At 43.6% G+C, this 20,563-nt stretch overlaps 1 protein-coding gene across 6 annotated transcripts in view; it reads right to left on the bottom strand.

Moving 5' to 3' along the window:
- Nucleotides 1-1,127: 1,127 nt before the first annotated feature.
- The window catches only part of LRRFIP1 (LRR binding FLII interacting protein 1), a 159,734-nt gene continuing 140,298 nt past the window's right edge, over nt 1,128-20,563 (bottom strand). For 4 of the 6 annotated variants that reach the window (XM_064383392.1, XM_012434125.3, XM_012434122.3 and 1 more), the window contains one exon: nt 16,422-19,663. In XM_064383392.1, coding sequence (XP_064239462.1) covers nt 18,156-19,663 — 1,508 coding nt within the window. In that variant the 3' untranslated portion in view covers nt 16,422-18,155. Of the gene's footprint in view, nt 2,018-7,697; nt 7,803-9,211; nt 9,292-9,985; nt 10,104-12,466; nt 12,517-16,421; nt 19,664-20,563 lie in introns of those variants that run through there. The other 2 variants (XM_064383393.1, XM_021676924.2) reach the window with 1 other exon arrangement.

The following is a 20,563-nucleotide window of genomic DNA, read 5'->3' as shown; positions in this document are numbered from 1 at the left end:
TAGATATTTTCCTGGTTCAACATGTTTGTATTCAGATGTTGTGGAAGAAACCTTGAGGATGAGACAATGAACTGAACGTCTCCCCTTTGCTGATGGATCCAGCATGGTCAGGACAGGGTCCCCGAGGGACTTCGTCCAGCTTCCTTCCATCTTCCTGTTCATATGGCGCCCGGTGTGCAGTGTGGGTCTCCCAGTGGCACCCACCTGCCAGCACGTTTTGCTCACCTGTCCTGACCCGTGGTTTCCTTCTTGCCAGTGTTGGACCCCAGCCTCCTGTAACTTGTCTGCCCCCAAGTGGGCAGTGGTACATATCCTCTGCACAAGGAATACAAAAATCTGTTTATTTTAATAGATATTTCATCTCTTTCTTAATGCAACGCAGCTGTGTATATCCTGGACCCATACAGTTCTGGGGGATGGACGCTGGTGATCTTTAGCATTATGTTGGGAGTGTTTTCTTTTTTTTTTTGAGACGGAGTCTTGCAGTGTTCCTAGGCTGGAGTGCCGTGGTGTGATCTTGGCTCACTGCAACTTCCACCCTCCTGAGTTCACGCGCTTCTCCTACCTCAGCTTCCTGAGTAGCTGGAATTACAGGCGCACACTACCACACCTGGCTAATTTTTGTATTTTTAGTAGAGACAGGGTTTCACTACGTTGGCTAGGCTGGTCTCCAACTGCTGGGATTACAGGCATGAGCCACTGCGCCCGGCTGTGTTTTCTTAATTACACACCCTGAACTCACAACCCTTACTCCAGCATTCGCCATGTGTTAAGACTAGATATGGTTTTGGATGATACTAACTTGGTTTCTACTTGCTAATGTCCCGAAACTTGCTGGCTTCACCAGCTATATTTGAAATACCACATATATGAACAGTCACTAGAAATCAGCAGGTAGCTAACGTTTTTACTTTTGTCCTTGACGATATCACCATCATCTCTGTTACCTACTTCTTCACTTCACTTTTTAAGTGTACTCATTCTGTGAAAATACCTTTGTTTTAAACAGAAAGAAAAATGAATTGACTTGATAGTCTTAAAAAATAAAAAGACCCAAAATATTCAGAACCATTAGTATGAAATTAAAGATCTTCTTTGTCAGTGGGAAAAAATTAAAACCATGTTGCTGAAGTCTCTCAACATTTCATTTTTTATTTTTCTAATAGTACATTCTTTAAAAGAAGTTAACAACTTCAATTCCAAATATAAGGATTAAATAATGCAAATGAAAAGCTGTCATTTTCAGTGAAGCTATTGCCTAATTACCCTGGAAAAAAGTATTCTTATGACTGAACTGATGCAAAAATCCCTTAGAAAAGCTTCATTTGTTGCCTGTAAAGAGTATTCTTAAGGTCACTTTTACTTCTAGACCACTCTTTTGTTTCCAGTGAAAGAGTTTTGCTTGGTAATGGCTTGTGGTTCCACAGTGTTTTGTGTGTGAAAAGCATAGACTAAGAGATACTACTGAAGTCGCTCAAATTGTAGATTCTGCCATGAAAGGAAGTCCCAACACTGTAACATTTCCCCTTAATCTTCAGCAAGACACATGAAAAAAAACCTCAAGTCCCAACTGAATCTTTACTTTGATCACCATTTCCAGTGGCGTTCAGAGGCTGCTGTGCGGTCAGACACAGAGCTCCCTCGAGGCCCCCGTGTGCTTATGAAGTACCTGCAGGTTCTGAGTGTCGGCCCCAGCCCGGGTCAGGGGTCTGCAGACAGAGGCACCTGGTGGCTGCTGGGGGTCCCTCGGGTGAGCCATGGCATGGGACCCCCTAAGCACCAAGCTTGCCACGGTCTTCTTCTCTCAGAAGGCAGGGGAAGAAGCAGCGCTCCCAGACAGGACAGAGAAAAGCCTATGAAACAATGCTCTCCAGTCACCAAACAGCTGCCTGTTCAGAGCTAGAATTTACTGCTGGGACAAGAGTGCACTCCTATTTGCTTTCATTTTTTCCAGACGCTTCACTAAGTGGCCGTTGCTCACCTCGAGCTCTTCTGTTTTGTCCAATGCAGAGCGGAGCTGGGAATAGAGGAAAGGCAGTGAGCTTTGAGGAACTGGTTTCCTCCAGACATCACAGGGTTCTGTGTTGCCAAAATTCCAGTCCTACTGAAAAATAGAATGATAACTTGGACCCTGGTCACTCATGATGCCCTTTCTCCTCTGAAACAACTGGACCCAAGAGAGAAAACACTCTTAGAGATCCCAATGGTTTCTTTTTTCCTTTTTTTGAGATGGAGTCTTGCTCTGTCACCCAGGCTAGAGTGCAGTGTTATTTGCACTACACCTCCCGGATTCAAGCAATTTTCTAGTCTCAGCCTCCCAACTAGCTGGGATTACAGGCGCACACTACCACACTCAGCTAACTTTTTGTATCTTTAGTAGAGACAGGGTTTCACCATGTTGGTCAGGCTGGTCTCGAACTCCTGACAGCAGATGATCCATCCTCCTCGGTCTCCGAAAGTGCTGGGATTACAGGCGTGAGCCACTGCACCCAGCTGGGATCCTGATGGTTTCACAAAAGGCAAGTGAGGCATGAGGTAAACAAACACAAACAACACGAGCTGATCTTGGACTGCACGGAGGAGGCAGTCCCCACAGCCCTAGCAGCCAGAGTCCAAGGCAGGAATGCCTGAGGCCAAGACAGCCACACCTGGGAGCCAGGGCCACAGAGCTGAGAGTCGGGCAGAAGATGAGCTGTAGAAGCCACATTAGTAGGGCATTGTCTGGACCTACAGGTAGCAGGGCAGAGTGAAGGTGCCCTAAGCTGGGAGAACATGGTTTTGGAGGGGTCACAAGAATAGAGTCTATGGTTCTGCTTTCAACCCAAAACACTCAAGGAGGGTTGTTTGGGTCCTGGGACATAAGTCCTGCCCCCACCTCACCAGCAGAGGCAGAAGCAAGCCCTTTTTGCAGTTTCCACAAGTTAAACCTGGAGTACTCCTACAAATTAGAATAAAGCAGAAGCTCACAACACTAAATACAGGAGGTGACAAACAATTTGAGTGACAGTCAACAGAAGCAATAAATGACAGAATTAGACACCCAAAGACTAAGCATGTTTCAACTGTCAGATATAGAAACAGAACAGGTGTGTATGAAATATTTAAAGAATAAGAATACAATTAAAAAAGAGGACATACATGAACATGCAACAAGAAACTATCAAGAATGAAGATACTTTTTCTAAAAAAAAAGGTGGACTGGAAAACCTTTAAAAAAACTTTAGGCATTATGCAACAGAGAGAGGTAAGGAGATAGAAAATATGAGAGATGGTTAAAAAATGGCAGTCACAATGAGAATCTCTAATATCCTCTGATTAGAGTTCCAGAGGGGAATGTGGAGAGACTAAAAAAAGAGGAATTATTTAAGGAGCTAATGGTTGAATATTTTCCCAAATCAGTTTTTAAAAAGACTTCAAAGATCCAAGAAACACTATATATCTCAAGCAGAAAGATTGCAATAAACCACATCTAACAGTAAAACTGTAGAAAATCAAAGACAAAGAGAATCTGCTGGAGAAGAAAAAAAGGTCCCCTACGAAGGACCCACCGTCCTTTTTCAACAGCTCGATGGAGGCCATAATTGCTATAATCACTGAGGAAAATGACCACCACGCAGAATTGCGTGTCCCTCAATACTACTCTCCAAGAACAAGGCTGAAACAAAAACATGTATAAACAAAAACAGGGAATTCACCAGCAAGAAGTCTGCTCTAAAAGAATTTCTACAGTATGTACTTCAGGGAGGAGGAAAATGATCCTAGTACAGTGTGAGACACTAACAGGAAAGCCATGTAATATGGCCAGTACGTAGCTATGGCAAACAAACGTGGCCGATATAAATCAACACCACCACCACCACAACGATGGTATTATCTGATGTGGGATTTATGAAGGTCAAAAGTATTTATGTGCGGATGTCCATGTGTACACACACATATACACATATCTGTGGGTGTGTGCACATCAGGCAGGAGAGTGAAGCTGAAGTGCTCAGAAGTCTATTGTACAGAGGGGAGTAGAGATAGTGTTCCACTGTAATACCCCATGAGTGATGACTGAAGGAATAGAAATTGAATGTAAAATTTAAATTTGGAGAGAGGAAAAGGACACACAAAAGACAGGATAAATGGTCATCCACAGTCAGATGGTGAAAACAAGTCCAATATACCCATAACAATGGACTAAAGGCTGTGCTAACATACACAGATTTCAGATTCACTTAAAAACCACTGCCACCTAGCTATATGCATCTCAAGAGATAATCTAAAGCATAACAACACAGGGAAGACGAATCCAAGGGATGGAAAAATCAGAAGAGGACAAATACTAACCAAAAGAAAGCTGATGCAGAAACAGGAATACCCGACAAGGCCAGCAGCAGCAGGGACCAAGAGGGTTACCACAAAATGATAACAGGGTTAACTCATCCAGAAGATATCAGAGTTTTAAACACTAGTATCGACAGCTTCAAAATATATAGGAGAAATAGGCAGAATGAGACAAATCCACCATCATCATTGGAAGAGTTTGACAAGTCTCTATGAGCCACTGAGAATTGAAGTAGACAAAAGAAATCAGATCTGAACTCACGCTTCACAAGTTTGATCGGTGGAAGTATACAGAATTTTGCACCCATAAATCAGAGGCTACACATTCTTCTTAAGCGCATCGGAGACATTTACAAAAGTGAATCATGTATCAGGCCATTCAGCAAGTATTGACAAATTTCCAAGACCAGGTATAACAGAGACCATATTCTCTGACCATAGCAAAATTAAGCTAGAAAGTTAAATGGGTCGGGCACCGTGGCTCGTGTTTGTAATCCCAGCACTTTGGGAGGCCGAGGTGGGTGGATCACCTGAGGTCAGGAGTTCAAGACCAGCCTGGCCAACATGGTAAAACCCTGTCTCTACTAAAAATGCAAAAATTAGCCAGGTGTGGTGGCTAATTTTTGTATTTTTAGTAATTCCTCCCAAGTAATTCTAGCTACCTGGGAGGCTGAGGCAGGAGAATTGCTTGAGCCTGGGGAGTGGAGGTTGTAGCGAGCCGAGATTGAACCATTGCACTCCAGTCTGGGTGACAGAGTGAGACTCTGTCTCAGAAAAAAGAAAAAGAAAAAGAAAAAGTTAAATGAAAAAATTTCACATTTTAAAAAGGTATATTTCCAAATAACTCCTGAGTTAAAACATAATGGCAATGTGAAAACAGAAACATGCTGACTGAAACAGTCTACATCAACACGTGTGGGCTGCAGCACGAGTGGCACGTTGAGGGCTGGGCCAGGGAAGTGGAAGGAACATCTGCAGCGTGGCAAGGGCACAGGAGCTGCCACTGGGTCCCACACATGCACACAGATGCACGAACTAAGCTGCGGGTGAAGAATCGACCCCCAGGATCTTCAGAAATGTGATTTTGCTAGAATGGGCAAAGCATTTCTCAATACTACTCTCCAAGAACAAGGCTGAAACCAAAACAGGTATAAACAAAAACAGGGAATTCACCAGCAAGAAGGCTGCTCTGAAAGAATTTCTACAGTATGTACTTCAGGGAGGAGGAAAATAATTCCAGTACAGTCTAAGACACTAACAGGAAAGACATGTAATATGGCCAGTACGTAGCTATGGCAAACAAACGTGGGCGATATAAATCAACAATAACAACAACACAACAACACAACAATAGTATATCTGATAAGTGGGATTTAAGCAGGTCAAAAATATTCATGTGTGGATGTCCATGTGTACATACACATGTATACATACACACACATAGACACATATATGTGAAGATGTGCATGTCAGGCTTGAAGAAGGGAGGGCCTGAGGCTCTGACAGCATTTTCAAGGGGTTGCACCCTTTGCTGGTGAGGGGCTGCTGAGGGACTAAGAACTGAGGTGGCATGGAGGGGCATGTGGGTGAAGAAAGAGTTTTAAAGAGGAGAGAAGGCCGGGTGTGGCGGCTCATGCCTGTCATCACAGCACTTTGGAAGGCCAAGAGAGGAGGATCACAGGAGGTCAGGAGTTCAAAACCAGCCTGGTCAACATGGAGAAACCCCATCTCTATAAAAATACAAAAATTAGCCAGGCATGATGGTGAGTGCCTGTAATCCCAGCTACTCGGGAAGCTGAGGTGGGAGGCTTGAACCTGGGAGGTGGAGGTTGCAGTGAGCCGAGATGGTGCCACTGCACTCCAGCCTGGGCAACAGAGTGAGACTCTGTCTCAAAATAAAATAAATAAATAAATAAATAAACAGGAGAGAAATGGCATCTTTGGTTTCTCCTCCACAGTCCCTTTCCTACAGTTTAAATACAAAAGTAGTGATTCTTTTCTTTTTTTGTTGAAACAGGGTCTTGCTCTATCACCCCAGGCTGGAGTACAGTGGCATGCTCATGGCTCAAAGCAGCCTCCACCTCCCAGGCTCAATCAGTCCTCCTGCCTCAGCCTCTGAAGTAGCTGGGACTACGAGCATGGGCCACCACACCTGGCTAATTTGTTTTTTGCAGTTTATGTAGAGACAGGGTTTCACCATGTTGCCCAGGCTGGTCTTGAACTCCTGAGCTCAAGTGGTTTGCTTGGCCTCCCAAAGTGCTGGGATCACAGGCGTGAGCCACTGCGCCTGGCCAGAGCGATCCTATTAAAACATAAATCAACATAAGCCGCTCCTCTGCTCAAAACCCTGCAGAAGCTCCCACTTTACTCACAGGAGGAGCCCAAGTCCTGTCCATGGCCTCCAGGGCCCTGCCTCACAGGCTCGGGTGCTCTGACTGCTCCCTTGGCCTCCTCTCCCCCCCACCCGCTCACTCGGCCTTCACCGCTCTGTTCTCTGACAAAGGCAGTGCCTTGCCCACAGCTCTCCCCACACATGCTCATCCCTTACAAGGAGGGCTCTCTCTCAGTTCCGCCTGGCTCACTCCCTGGCCTGCTCAGGCCTATCCTTATATGCCACGAGAAGGAACATCTTCCTCGGCCACCTACCTAAAACTGCCTGGCCTGGGCCATTCCACGCTCCAGCCCCTCTCCTGCCTGTGGTCACTTTTATTAACCTCCCTCTTCCAGAGCATAGGCTCTATGGAGGCAGAGACTTCTGTCTGTTAAGGTCACAGCTGCGTCTCCAGCACCTGAACCTGTGCCCCAGATGCTGTAAATAGTTGTTGAAATATTTGCCACGTGTCTTCAGTAAGGTAAAATACGTGCTTTAATTGGGAAGCATGGTAATTTGGGAGTGTGACCAGCAGGTGGAGTGACAGCAGCTCGGCTTCTCAAGGGCACTTTCCATAGGGTGACCCCAGACAGCTGTGGCCTGGCCCCTGCGCCACACCCAGCTCTCGGCCACAGCAGGCCCATGGGCTCCTGGTTCCTCTACCCAGGCTCATTCTGCATGACACAAAAAATATTCGGAGCATAAGAGGCCTGGCTACTCCTTTATCTCATTACCTTGTCATTGATGGATAAATCCTCCTATAGGAGATGCTCAAAACTGACAGGTGAACCAGTTGATGCCATCGGGGTCTGGCCCTAAGCTCTAACTGGCGGAGCCACACCTTCCTTTATTAAGACACCAGCACTACAGAGTGGTGTGGGATGATCTGACAATGACCAGCCCAGGGGCAGATGTCACAGAAAATCTTCCCTGTACTGTCCCCACTAGAGAAATACTTGCAGCCATTCTCTTCCTAGAAATTGCCTAGGAAATTTACCTCTCTTTGGAGTTTCCGTTTTTCAGCCTTAAGTTCATCTTCTATTTTTTCTGCATTTTCAGCCGCTGATTTGTAACGTGATACTTGACTCTCTAACCTTATTACCTAAAAGGTAGAAAAAAACCATATGCATAAATGGATGGGCCTGTTTTCTTTCTTCAGTTGCTTTGAGATCCAAGGTTGTGATTTAATAAAATGGGAGAATACACCACGCAAATACTTGTAACATTTTGGACTATGGTGTGCGTTCGAGCCAAGCAAGCTATTAGTTCATATTTCTGGGCGACCCTGTGCTGACACAACGGGGACTCATTTCCTCTGATCCCATCCACCAGGGTGGCTTCCGCAGTGCTGGCGCCTTGCTGCCTGCTTCTTCTCCCCCGTGTGGGCTGTTCTGTTGGAAACAGATAGTATGGCCAGGCAGAGCGGTGCTGGTAAGGCACGGGTTCCACCAGGACCTCGGCTCCAGTCTAATCTCTCCTGGGTGTGGTGGGGGTGGGAGGAGAGGACAGGGCGGAGAGTGAAAGGAGGAGGCTTCAGCGTGGCATTCCCCAGCCAAGGTTCTGAGATGAAAGACGGCAGCAGCGAAGGGCTGCCAGACACCTTCATTCTGCTGCAATCAAAAGCATGCATCGTCTGTACATGTGCTGTTCTCATTTCTGTTTCTATACACATTCCAGAAAGTTCCAGCCAAGTATACCCACAGTGGAGGGGGAAACGGTACCTGTTTTATTCCTTCTTTCTGCTAGAACACAAACTGCCCCAGGGCCCAGTGTGCTAGAGGCAGGGGTGCCCCATGTCTGGACACCAGGGAGGGCTGGCCTGGCTGCCAGAGAAAGGCTAAAAACCCCGGCAAGAGGGACATCCCAGTATGATGTGTTTTTTAATTAACTAAATTATTATTTATTTATTTTATTTTATTTTAGAGACAAAGTCTCCCTCTGTCAACCAGGCTGGAGTGCAGTGGTGCTATCTCGGCTCACTGCAACCTCTGTCACTCTGGTTCAAGTGATTCTCCTACTTCAGCCTCCCGAGTAGCTGAGATTACAGGCATCTGCCACCACACCTGGCTAATTTTTGTATTTTTAGTAGAAACAGAGTTTCACTATGTTGGTCAGGCTGGCTTAAATTCCTGACTTTCCATGATCTGCTTGCCTCAGCCTCCCAAAGTGCTGAGACTACAGGTGTGAGTTACTGCATCCGGTCAATTAACTAAATTATTTTTAAAGAACAAAATTTTAAACCACTCCCAAGCCACATTAGCTATTTTCTACAACTGCCTGTTGGGATAAAGAGTTAGTATCTACTACAACAAATTCTAAGAATTATTTCCTTCCTACTTGCTCTCTGTCAGAAATGAATGGAAAGGCTTGCTGTCTTATCCTTCTCAGGATGTTTTATGGTTCTAAAAATCTCGGCTTTTTTTTGGTCCTCAGCCTTTCGGGGCTGTTTCTAGCAAGTTCTAGCAAAACTTCAGTTAATCATCAGTTCTGCCCGTTATTGCTTACACGTACATTTTGTTCTAATGCAGTTATCTCTTGCTCAGATTTTGCAAGTTTAAATTTGAGGTCGCTGATCTGTCTGTTGGCATCCCCTAAAGGTTGAAAGAGAAGGAAAATCTGTTAAGCTCTTGGGCTTTTCAAATATTAAAACAATAGTTACTGGGAACCAAGCCCTTACTTTGTAATCATCTTGCAAATCTGTTAGTTCTGGCCCTGCCTCCACAACCTGCCAGAGCTGAGAAGAGGAGAAGGCACTCTCTCCCCACGAACCCAGGCTGGGAAAGTGCCTTCTGTCCCTGTGCTTGGGGCAGAAGACCCCAGGCAAGAAAGTGCCTAGGAATGAGAGGACAGAGAAATGGTGGGGGGTAGGGGAAAGGGGGGAGAGAGACTGGGTGTGATTTTATCTCCCTTAAGACTGTTTCCAGTTTATTGGCATTAAAAAAGCCTTTCATTTTTTTTCATACAATCTATAGATCAAAAGATTGCTGTATCCAGCAAAGTAAATGTGGTTTCCATCAGCGCAACATGTGGTGGTATCTTGGTACACATTTTTGGGCACCTGTTCTATTTCATAGGCTCAGAGAGAAACACCCTTGTTCTATCCACCTACCCACCCTTGTTCTTCCCCATAAGAAGACACTCTTGTGCTTTTATTTTCAAGGGCTTTTGTGGGGATGTGAGGTAATGAGGGCATTGTTTGCTATGACAGTGTTTCTCTGCCAGCACAATATCCTAATACAGCACATCTGAAAGAGTTCACTTTTCTACACAAGAATTGACATTTACTTTGTAGGTCCATTACATGCATGTCTGTCCCGTTTTCCAAGACATCATCTTCAGATCGAAGGTTATCTAGTTTGCCAATCTTCTGTCTCTCCTCCAGCTGCCCTTTGAGTTTCTTAATCTGAAAACACCCGCCGGCAAAATATGTTAATTTCTCTATTCTAAATGAGACTGAAAAGCCGAAGTTAGAGCCCATCAGAAAGGAAGCAGTATGTCAATTGACAGAAGGAAATTTCAGTCCATCAGTACTCTTCTCAGAAATACAATTCAATGTACAATGAATGAAAAGGAATTACTTTGTAACTCTAGGAGAAAAGTCATTTGTTTGCTTTTTTTTGAGACAGAGTTTCATTCTTGTTGCCCAGGCTGGAGTGCAGTGGCATGATCTCAGCTCACCGCAACCTCCACCTCCTGGGTTCAAGCAATTCTCCTGCCTCAGCTTCCTGAGTAGCTGGGATTACAGGCATGCATCACCACGCCTGGCTAATTTTTTACTTTTGGTAGAAACAGAGTTTCTCCATGTTGGTCAGGCTGGTCTTGAACTCCTGACCTCAGGTGATCTGCCTGCCTTGGCCTCCCAAAGTGCTGGGATTACAGGTGTGAGCCACTGTGCCCAGTCAAAAGTCATTTCTAAGGTGAAATTCCTCTAGGACTCAGGAGGAGAATGTACATGAACTACGTGCAATGTTCAAGACTCAGTAAGTCAGCATGCTATTCACTTTCTCTTTATTTACTGAGAAACCAGAAAGGGCCAATTGGAGCCTTCTGGGCTCCAATATATTGTAATTAATTCCCCCAAAAGTCGTGTGCTTTCTCACAGAGTCCAGACAAGCTCCCGGTATGTTCAGAGGCAGTTTGCCAGTTTTCAGGGAGTTGTTCTCTAGTTAGCTTTCCTCTCTGTAGGTCAGAGAGAATCATGTCCAGTTGTCCCTCGGTATCTGTGGGGGATGGGTTCCGGGATCTGTGGATGCTCAAGTCCCTGATATAAGATGGTGCAGTCTTTGCATAAACCTACATGCATCCTTCTGTACACTTTAAATCATCCCTAGGTTCCTTATAATACCCAACACAACGCCTACAGCTCACTTCATTCATGTGGATTCGGTGCAGGACTCCGTGCAGGGCAAATTCTAGTTTTGCTTTTTGGAACTTTGTGAAATTTATGTTTTTTTTTTTTTAATATTTTAATCCATGTTGGTTGAATCCACGGATATGGAACCCATGGATATGGAGGGCTGACTGTATAGCTGGAATTGCAGTTCACAGTCAATGACTGCAGAATTTTCTGGCATCTAATTGACGGGGTCTCCCGGGGCTTTTCACATTTAACTTCCAATCTATGAAGAATTGTTGCCGGTGATCACCTGCCTTCGCACCCCACACACCAGGCACGGGAGACCCCTACAAACCGAAAGTGCATGCTGCTTTAAGGAAGTAAGTATAGAACTTGTGAATGCATGTTTTCTAAAGATCACAGGAACTTCAAGAGACTCTTCCTACCACATTTAGTGCTTTCTCCAATTTTCGGAGACTCTTCAACACAATGGTAGAAAGTAAGGTAAATACATTCGTTAGGCTTATGAGGAGAAATGAGAGGAAAGTGATTTTAGAGTGATTTAATCACTATCCTGCATATAAAAAGATCAAATAGGACAACTGTACAGTATTTCTTTACTTTTTTTTCTTTTTGAGATGGAGTCTTGCTCTGTCACCCAGGCTGGAGTGCAGTGGTGTGATCTTGGCTCACTGCACCTCTGCTTCCTGGGTTCAAGCGATTCTCCTGCCTCAGCCTCCCCAGTAGCTGGGATTACAGGAGCCTGCCACCACGCCTGGCTAATTTTTGTGTTTTTAGTAGAGACAGCGTTTCATCATGTTGGCAGGCTGGTCTTGAACCCCTGACCTCAAGTGATCCGCCTGCCTTGGCCTCCCAAAGTGCTGGGATTACATGTATGAGCCACTGTGCTGGGCCCACTATTTCTTGAGGTAAGAGAAAGCAATGAATATAAACATGGCTAAAACAAGTTTAATCAGCTGTAACAAAGAAATATCTGTGAGACGGGGTGCTGATCACCAAGAGTACAAAACTGACTTTTATGGACAAACAACCCATATGGAAAGAGAAGTGCTGTTTGGAATGACTCAGTAATGCCCTGTCTCTCAATGGTTAATCATTAATATTCTTAATGATCAACATTAATATTTACTTTAAGCAGCAGTTCAGTGAAATGCAACAAATTCAGTTCCAAGGCTTTGAGTCTTTGAGACATCCTCATTAAAGCTGGTATGAGTCAGGATGTTCTCTTCTGATTAAAATATCAACTTTCTGTTCTATTTAGACAATATCCTTAAGAACACCAGTCGGCTTGATAATTACTTTCAGGCATGATGAACTTAGGGGTTTTCTGAGTAAGCAAGAAGAAAGGACAGGCAGGTGGTTTCAGGTGACCTGTTCAAGAACTGGTAAAGTAATAAAAAGATTGTTACCTGTTCCAATAAGCATTCCCGTTCGTCAATCAGCTTTTTCAACCTAATATCTAAAGAAATCAGAAAGACACAGGTTTAGGTGAATCCATGTGCCATGCCTTTCAGCACATTGTTAAACTGAAGAATGATAGTTCAGGTTAGTGAAATGAATGATGAAAGTAGTTATACACGTACCACGGTGAATGAGGCCACAGACAGGACGGGGGAAGAATTCAGCCAAGGGGGGTTGGGTCAACCTCCCAGAACATGCTTCACGTCAGGGCAGCATCCGGCTGCATGCAAACAGGCTGCTACTCTTCTACCTTAGGTTAGCATGCAAGAATGCTAGGGCCAAACCACGCTGCAACACAAGATCTCACAGGCTTCATGGTTTAACATCATTAGCAATGTACAAACACCGAGAATCGCAATTCAATAGCACCAACATTTTGATCAGCCTCGCCTTTACATCCCAGGTGTATTTATCGTTCTAATTTCTCTCATAGACTCATCGATGTCAGTGTTGTGACTATCTGTGTATAACCTAAGTCCACTAGCACATCTGCTAACCCAGTTATCAAAGCTGTTGTTCTTTGGAGGAAGAAGGCAGTAATGGTTTAAGATTCCTCTTGCCCCCGATATATAAGGATCCACATATGTAAGGATCTATAAATTCCCCAAACATCTCTCTGAAGGAGTGTCAAGTACTACATTCTTCGGATGGCGGGGGAACCAAGGTTTGGGCAAAATCCCACACCAGTTTAAAGGCACCGTCGGAATGCCGGAGTGATGACAGTGATGATACGTGTGCTGCACGCTCACTCTGACACAGGTACAGTTCTAGCAGCTTTGACATCATTAGCTCGTTTCGGCCCCAGAAACCCTATGGGTGAGCTTCATTACAGTATTCTTCCTTCTATAGATGTGGCCCAGAATCACTAAGCAACTTTCTTAAGGCCTCACAGCCCAGGCACAGAAACACGCCCCTAATCACTGCAGTCACTGTTTTTCCAGATCTAAACTCATACCTCTGAGTCAGACCCTGACTCAAAGCTCTTAGCCTACTGGGACGCTGCTGTCACGTGGCCTACCTCCAGATTCTTCACAGAAGGAAAAAACTAACCTTGATTAGCCATGTGAAAAGAACATAATTCATACAAAATGCATCTTCATTTTCATTTAAAAAATCATCTAGCCGCATCCTAATCCAAGTTACATTTTTCTCTAATTATGTTTTCCAAAGATCCTAAGTCGTTTTGAAAGGAACAATAAAATGCCAGGTAATGTTAAGCACAATATAAATTAAATTTATGGTCCTTTTGAGTCCTATTTTAATTTACAAATCACTTCTGACAGATGTTTTACTCTTGCCCTCCTATAACTCATCCAACACTGGAACAAAACATTTTTGTAGTTATAAACCTGATTCTTTTGTCCAGTATCACTTTTCATTTTCTTACATGTTTTAATACTCCTACATACAAAAACTCCAGGCGTCATAAGAAACACTGAGTACATCTGAATGTGGTCTTGAAGCTCAAGTATCTATTGTACAACTTTTATTGCTTTCTTCTAGAAGACTTCAAATATTCTAGATAGGAACTGGAAAATAAGTGTTAAAAAGTAGTAAGAGTGCAAGCAAAATCGATAAAGGCAATCTGACATTTAGTCATGAGAGTATTAAAAATAGAGAAGAAACTTTTGTAGAAAAGAAATTTTAAAGCTTGAGAAGAAAACAAGAAGGAGAGTTTGAAGAAAATGGAAAAAGGAATGAAGCAAAATAATTTGACATGAAGAAAATAACAGTCCTGGTTTTCATAGCATTAAAACCCAGCAAGTCTAATTTGTTGACTAAATAGCGGCACATCACTGATAAATTTTTCCCTGTATCAGCCACCAGCCATTCACATGTTGAAAAATATCTCGGAGAGGCAGTAGACAGGGACAAACAGAAAGAACAAAAGGATTTTCCTCTTGAAAGACAACGTTTTCTCCGTGTACGACTATCACATGGAACAAGCACATATTCTGAACATAAAACATGCACACACAAACACCACTCCCTTCCCTTAGGGGCCCAGATGTTTGGAACAAATCTTACTGTTGTATTCCCTTGGCTGTACAGGATGGGGGGGTGTCTCCCAAAAAAAGGAGTCTATAAGTAGAAAACAGGAAACTCAAACTGTCTAAACTCCCCAGAATTAGCATTCAGGGTCCTAGTGAAAGTGGAAATTTAAGTGTTCAGTTCATTAGGTCTTCTGTTAATTGCAAATATTAAAAATTATGGAAAGTGATCAAGGTCATACATCTCTTTTAAGTTCATACATTCTTGAAAACTGTTTAAAAACTTGATTGCTGCCCAACCTTTGTATAATAACCCATAACTATACTTAATTCTACTTTTGAAGGAAGACATATTTATATACAGGAGCTATGTTCTGGTTTGGAACTGAAAAATATCCAAGCTTTTTGATTTCATGTGTCAGTAACCAATGTTTTTCTCTATTCTGTGTGAGAGTGAAACCCCAGTGGCCTAGGTTCCTCTGGGGATGTGACTGGCAGGCAACCTTTCAATTCTTTTCTGAGTTTGAGTCTTTGACTGAAATCTTTCTAAATTGCCTTGTATATTTCCATGCCGTCTTACATGGAGTATACCTAAGTCAACTTTCTTTTTCTTTCTTTCTTTTTTTCTGAGACAGGGTTTCATTCCATCACCCAGGCTGGAGTGCAGTGGTATGATCATGAGTCACTGCAGCTTGGACCTCCCAGGTTCAGGTGTTTCTCCCACCTCTGCCTCCTGAGTAGCTGGGACTACAGGTGCAACCAACACGCCTGGCTAATTGTTTTTTTTTTTTTTTTTTTTTTTTTTGGTAGAGATGGACTTTCACCATGTTGCCCAGGCTGGGCTTGAACTCCTGGGTGCAAGTGATCCGCCTGCCTCAGCCTCCCAAAGTGCTGGGATTATAGGTGTGAGCCACTGTGCCCAGCCTCAACCATTTCTTGATACATTAAGGGCTTTCACAGTAATGCCAATTGCTGTGCTTGGCTAGAGAGTCATTACGCTGGAGAGCAAATAACTGATGCTCAGCATGAAGGCTCTGAAATTGCTGAGAAATGATTTGGTGTTTGGGTGTTCAGAAGTCTTTCTTTTCCCTTCTTTTTTGCTCACTGATTTTCAGCTGTCCATTCCCCACTGGAGGGCTGGGTCCTACCTGCTTGTTCACTGGCACAGTGTCCTCCATAAGTGATCAAACATGTTTATTAATTAAACAAATGAGTGGTGAATCACTGAGATGGCTGGATGGCTGAGTTGAGAGATGTGACGTGTGCCCAACGTCCTGCAAGGTGCTGGTCAATAACATAGGAAGGAACTTAAAATGGCTTGATGATCTCACCATTTAGTGACCTTGGTTGTTGAACTGCTTTCCTAGAGCCCTTTAAAGGCAGGAATGAGAGCTGCTTCCAGCATGCATCCCAATAGAAATGCAGCTTTGCTAAAGTTAGAGACAAACTAAAACCCTGTCAAGTCCTACAGAGCCCTTGGACTCCTAGTGAGCCTCAGGTTTTCCTATTATCATCCCCATCATCCTGTACTTCAGGACACTTGAGCAGAAACAGTCATGGTTTTTGCCGTTTTCATTATACTCTTAAAAACATTCTAAGTATTGGCACATTTAAGCACAGCAACAGATGAAGACCGTTTTCAACTGAGGCTGCACATCAGAACCACAGATCACACGAGGTGATGCGGGACAACTGTCTCAGTTCTCCCAGTAATGCCCACGCTAGCCCCAGGCTTGATGCCAGGAGGGAAGTGCTTTCCTTACTGAGGAAGGGCATCAGGCACGGGTCTTCCACAGAACCCCAGTGGGCATCAGCAACCCCAAACAGGTGTTACTGGACAGGTGGTACTACGCACAACAGTAGCCAGACCCAGACTCAGACTTCAAGCAGCCCAGAGAGTGGAACCACAGGCTTGTACAATTATAAAATGTTTTTATTTCAATTACCTAATAACATGTTTTCCTCAAATTTTATTGAGGTTTTGGTCTCTTTGCATTCAATTCTGTCTTGTAACAGTAATATGAATCCACATAATTTCATAAAGTGTCAACAACATTCATAATGTACATTACTTTGTGATTTTATATTTTATAATTTTAAAAATAACTTTACAATTATTTTTTTAAATGCTTCTTTATATAGAAAATAGATATTTTCTTCAGGCTGACCAAAACAGGAATTTTCCAGTAAGAATATACTGAGAAATAACAAATGAAAATATTTATACCAAAACACCAAAAATGATTCAGCTTTTTAAAATATCCTCTTATAGTCTAATTAGTAGTTTGCACAAGAACAAGTAATCTTTTTTACTGCTCTTTTGAATGATGATCAGAAATTCAAACAGAAAGAGAAATAATTTTAAGGGTCAAAAACGTTTTTTTTTCTTTTAGAGACAGGGTCTCATTCTGTCTCCCAGGTTGGAGTGCAGTGGTGCAATCACTGCAGCCTTGAACTCCTGGCCTCAAGTGATCCTCCCACCTTGGCCTCCCAATATGCTGGGGTTACAGGCATGAAAATATTGTTGTTTTTTTGTTTTTGTTTTTGTTTTTAAGACGGAGTTTCACTCTTGTCGTCCAGGCTAGATTGCAATGGTGCAATCTTGGTTCTCCTGCCTCTGCCTCCCGAGTATCTGGGATTACAGGCACCTGCCACCACACCCAGCTAATTTTTTGTATTTTTAGTAGAGACAGGGTTTCACCATGTTGCCCAGGCTGGTCTCGAACTTCTGACCTCAGGCGATCCACCTGCCTCGGCCTCCCAAAGTGCTGGGATTACAGGCACGAGCCACCGTGCCCAGCTGAAAACATTGTAAAAATGACTGTCCCTGCTCAAATACTGGGGTAGGAAATGTAATTTTGACATATTTCACTTCCAGAAAAAACTTAAAAATAAATCTTTGTAAAAATGAATTTGATATATCATCAGCATAAAGTGAAGGTAAAATCTCCTACAAGGTAAACTCAGGTAGCATCAACAACGAGATCCGAAAGCATTGGTTCAAGATGAAAGACTTATATGAGATAAAGGCAAATAACCCCCTCGTGCTTTCAGACGTTTATGTGTTATCCTTAAAATCATTATTGCTCTAAGGTGCAAGTCTTATTATTCAGTGACCTATTTGCTATTTGGCTGTTTATCTCCTTTAAATAAAATACCATACAGGTTGTCATGCACATTTTAAAATCAAATATGAAAGTACATATATGTGAATAAGACATTAGTTTAAATATCAATTATATTCATAATACAGAAGTCTAAGAATGCTATTTGGTCATTTCAATTAGACGCTGATATACTTGGTCAAGAATATCCACATTCCTATCAGAGTTTAAGGCAAATGTGAAATGCCTCTATTTTTATTATCTGGACTATAAAGAGTAGACATTATTGTTTAATACTACTGGAATGCTCTCAATTAGAACGTACACGGATAACAGATGTGTCTTTCTAATATGGTGATAACCTCAATGATTACATGGAAATCTACAAGTAACAGTCTGTAACTTAAAGCAGTAGATCACCTGGTGATTGTCATACAGTGCATCTCTATGAATTTAGAACATTCTACTTACATTGCCCGTGGAGATAAAAGAGCCCCTCACAATCAGACTTCCTGTGCACCACGCCTGCCGCCTGCCTCAGCTCAGGACATGGTACAGTCTTCTTTGCTTTTGCCCGTCTCGTTTCCTCCTGTGGTATCTTCTCTGCCTTCCGGGTTGAAGTCCCCCAGCTCTCCTCCTGGTGCCGACAAGTCATCGTTGTCTAGACTATTGCTGTCTAAAGCTTTCCTGACGGTCTGACTTGGATGTTCTGGCATCACATTACTTTCTGCTTCACAGGCACCACTAATGTCCTGTGAGGGACTTTCATTTTCGGGCAGGGTGCTGCGATCTGTGTCTTCGCTCTCTGGTTCCGCAGGGCTGCTCTGAGTGGCACCATCTATTTTAGCATTATCTTTTGCAACACCTTCATCTAATTCTTCACCACTGGCCCTCGTGCCTGATGATTGGACTGTGCCATCCTCAAAATCTAACGTGTCTCCATCAGCTGGTACCTCCCCAGCTGCTGTTTTCACATCATCACCTTCTTGGTCAAGTTTCCCATCCAACTTCATTTTAGGATTCTCCAGACAATCAACATTTTCACTGCTTTCTGCTACAATGTTCTGTTTTGGATTTTCAGTCACCTCGTTTTGGGCTTCCACTACTGACTTTCTGTCAGAAGATTTTACCTGCTCTTCTTCCTTCATTCCACTTAAATCTGTGTTCTGGTGAGTTAACTCTTTTTCAACATCTTTAAGGGTTTCTACGGGTACTGGGGATTTTTTCTTCTTGTTTTTCTTTTTCTTGTTCTTTGTCTTCTTCTGTGATGAGTCCAGTGCATCTCCCTGTTGGTCGTTCTTTTCCTCACCAGGGTCCTTCACAGCTAAGGGTTCACTGTGAATATCTACCGTTCTTGGGCCTGTTGCCTCCTGACCATTGCTCTCGGTTCCTGCTAGAGAACCAGGAACTTCTGTCTCGGTTGGTTTCTCATCCCTTAATCCTGTTTCTTCACCCTCTTCCTCTGTACTCTGAATTGGGACCTCTGTGGGCTCAGCTGCTTCCTGGTTGGTGACTTCTTTCTCTAGACTATTCCCTGTGCTTGCCTCTAACTCGTGGGGGGCCTCTACCACACACTTTTCATCATGATAAGCTGTGTCATCACTACGCCCTAAAGGACATGAGCCCGCTGTGCCCGCCTGCTCTCCAACCTGAGTCACCGCCGCCTCTCCCACATTCTCTGCGTGGCTCCCAGCAGCTAAGTCACTCCAACAGTTGGGTGGCTCAAGGGGAGTTCTGGTCCTGTCATCTGGTGCACCCATGACCTCATTTGACTCAACCTGTGCTGTGTTTTCAGGGAGAGAAGTGCTCTCTAGAATTTGGCTTTGAACCTGTTTCTCATAGGTAGTACCTGCTAAGGTTCCTAGGAATGGGGCAGTGTCTTCAGAGGATTTCTGGTCCTTGGTATTCTCAGCAGCATGGAATACCTCTATGTCCACACAGTCCTTCACTGTGTCCTCTGTGTGTTGTTCTTTCTCAGTACTGTGCAAGATTTCTCTTTTCCCCACATTCGCCACGATTTCATTTTTCACCTCCACTTCACTGGCTCTGCCTAAAAGACCATTGAGAAAATTGAAGGGACCCCATGATGTGGTGGCCACATAACTTACGTTAGAATGTAAATACATGTTCTAAATCCCACCCACCCCTATTCCTAAAGAGAGAGAGTCATCTAAGGGTCATGAGAAACGGAAGCCTTTGCCAGTTCTGTGCGGCAAAGTAGCAGTAGCATTAGTAAATCTGGGGTCAGCGAGGGCCACTGCCACCACATCAAAGGCCAGAGTGGCTGCTGGTGCCGTCTTGTGTGGACAGATTTTTTAAGGTGAAGTTAAGTTTCGACAAATTGAAAGCTCTGCATCAGGCAGCCAAACAATCCACAATGATGGGTTTAGGAACGGACGTGAGGCTCATATTCCCCACTCTCATTCCTCAATGCACAACTTGACAACTTGTATTTTTCAGCTGTCCAACTGTGCTGTATGTCACACAGCCCTAAAAGCAGCTTGCAAGTAATTTTTAAAAGAATAGTCAGTGCACTTTTAGAAACGCAGCCTCAAGGTCAATCTCAAGGAAGATACTTTTGAAATAGCTCATATGGTGGAAAGAAATCTATCTTCCATGACTCAACCACTGTCTTCCTGAGAAAACACCCTGTGTCTGTGCCCTGGTACCTCTGTTCATTCCCTAAGGGACTAGGGAGAGAGGGCCAGCAGGAGGCAAATGCTTAAGATCAAGATGACCACTAAATTAAATGATAAATTATCCATCGGCTGAGGAACATCAAACTGTTTTGGAATTTTTGGATTCTCAAACAAAACCCCAGGAGATTAGATAAAGTACTATGTTACCGAAAGTCAAAGCTGGATAATCTTATAACCCAGTGGTCTCCATGGTGGGGTGCCCATATCCCAGGAAAAATGGGGGAACTATTAGGACTTCTGGTTAGAGTTTT

The sequence above is a fragment of the Aotus nancymaae genome, unplaced genomic scaffold, assembly GCF_030222135.1.
Source record: "Aotus nancymaae isolate 86718 unplaced genomic scaffold, 86718_ANA_hifiasm-v0.15.2.pri h1tg000031l, whole genome shotgun sequence".
NCBI lineage: Eukaryota > Metazoa > Chordata > Mammalia > Primates > Aotidae > Aotus > Aotus nancymaae.
Note: the sequence above shows the minus strand (reverse complement) of the source record. Positions and strands in the feature narration are given on the sequence as shown.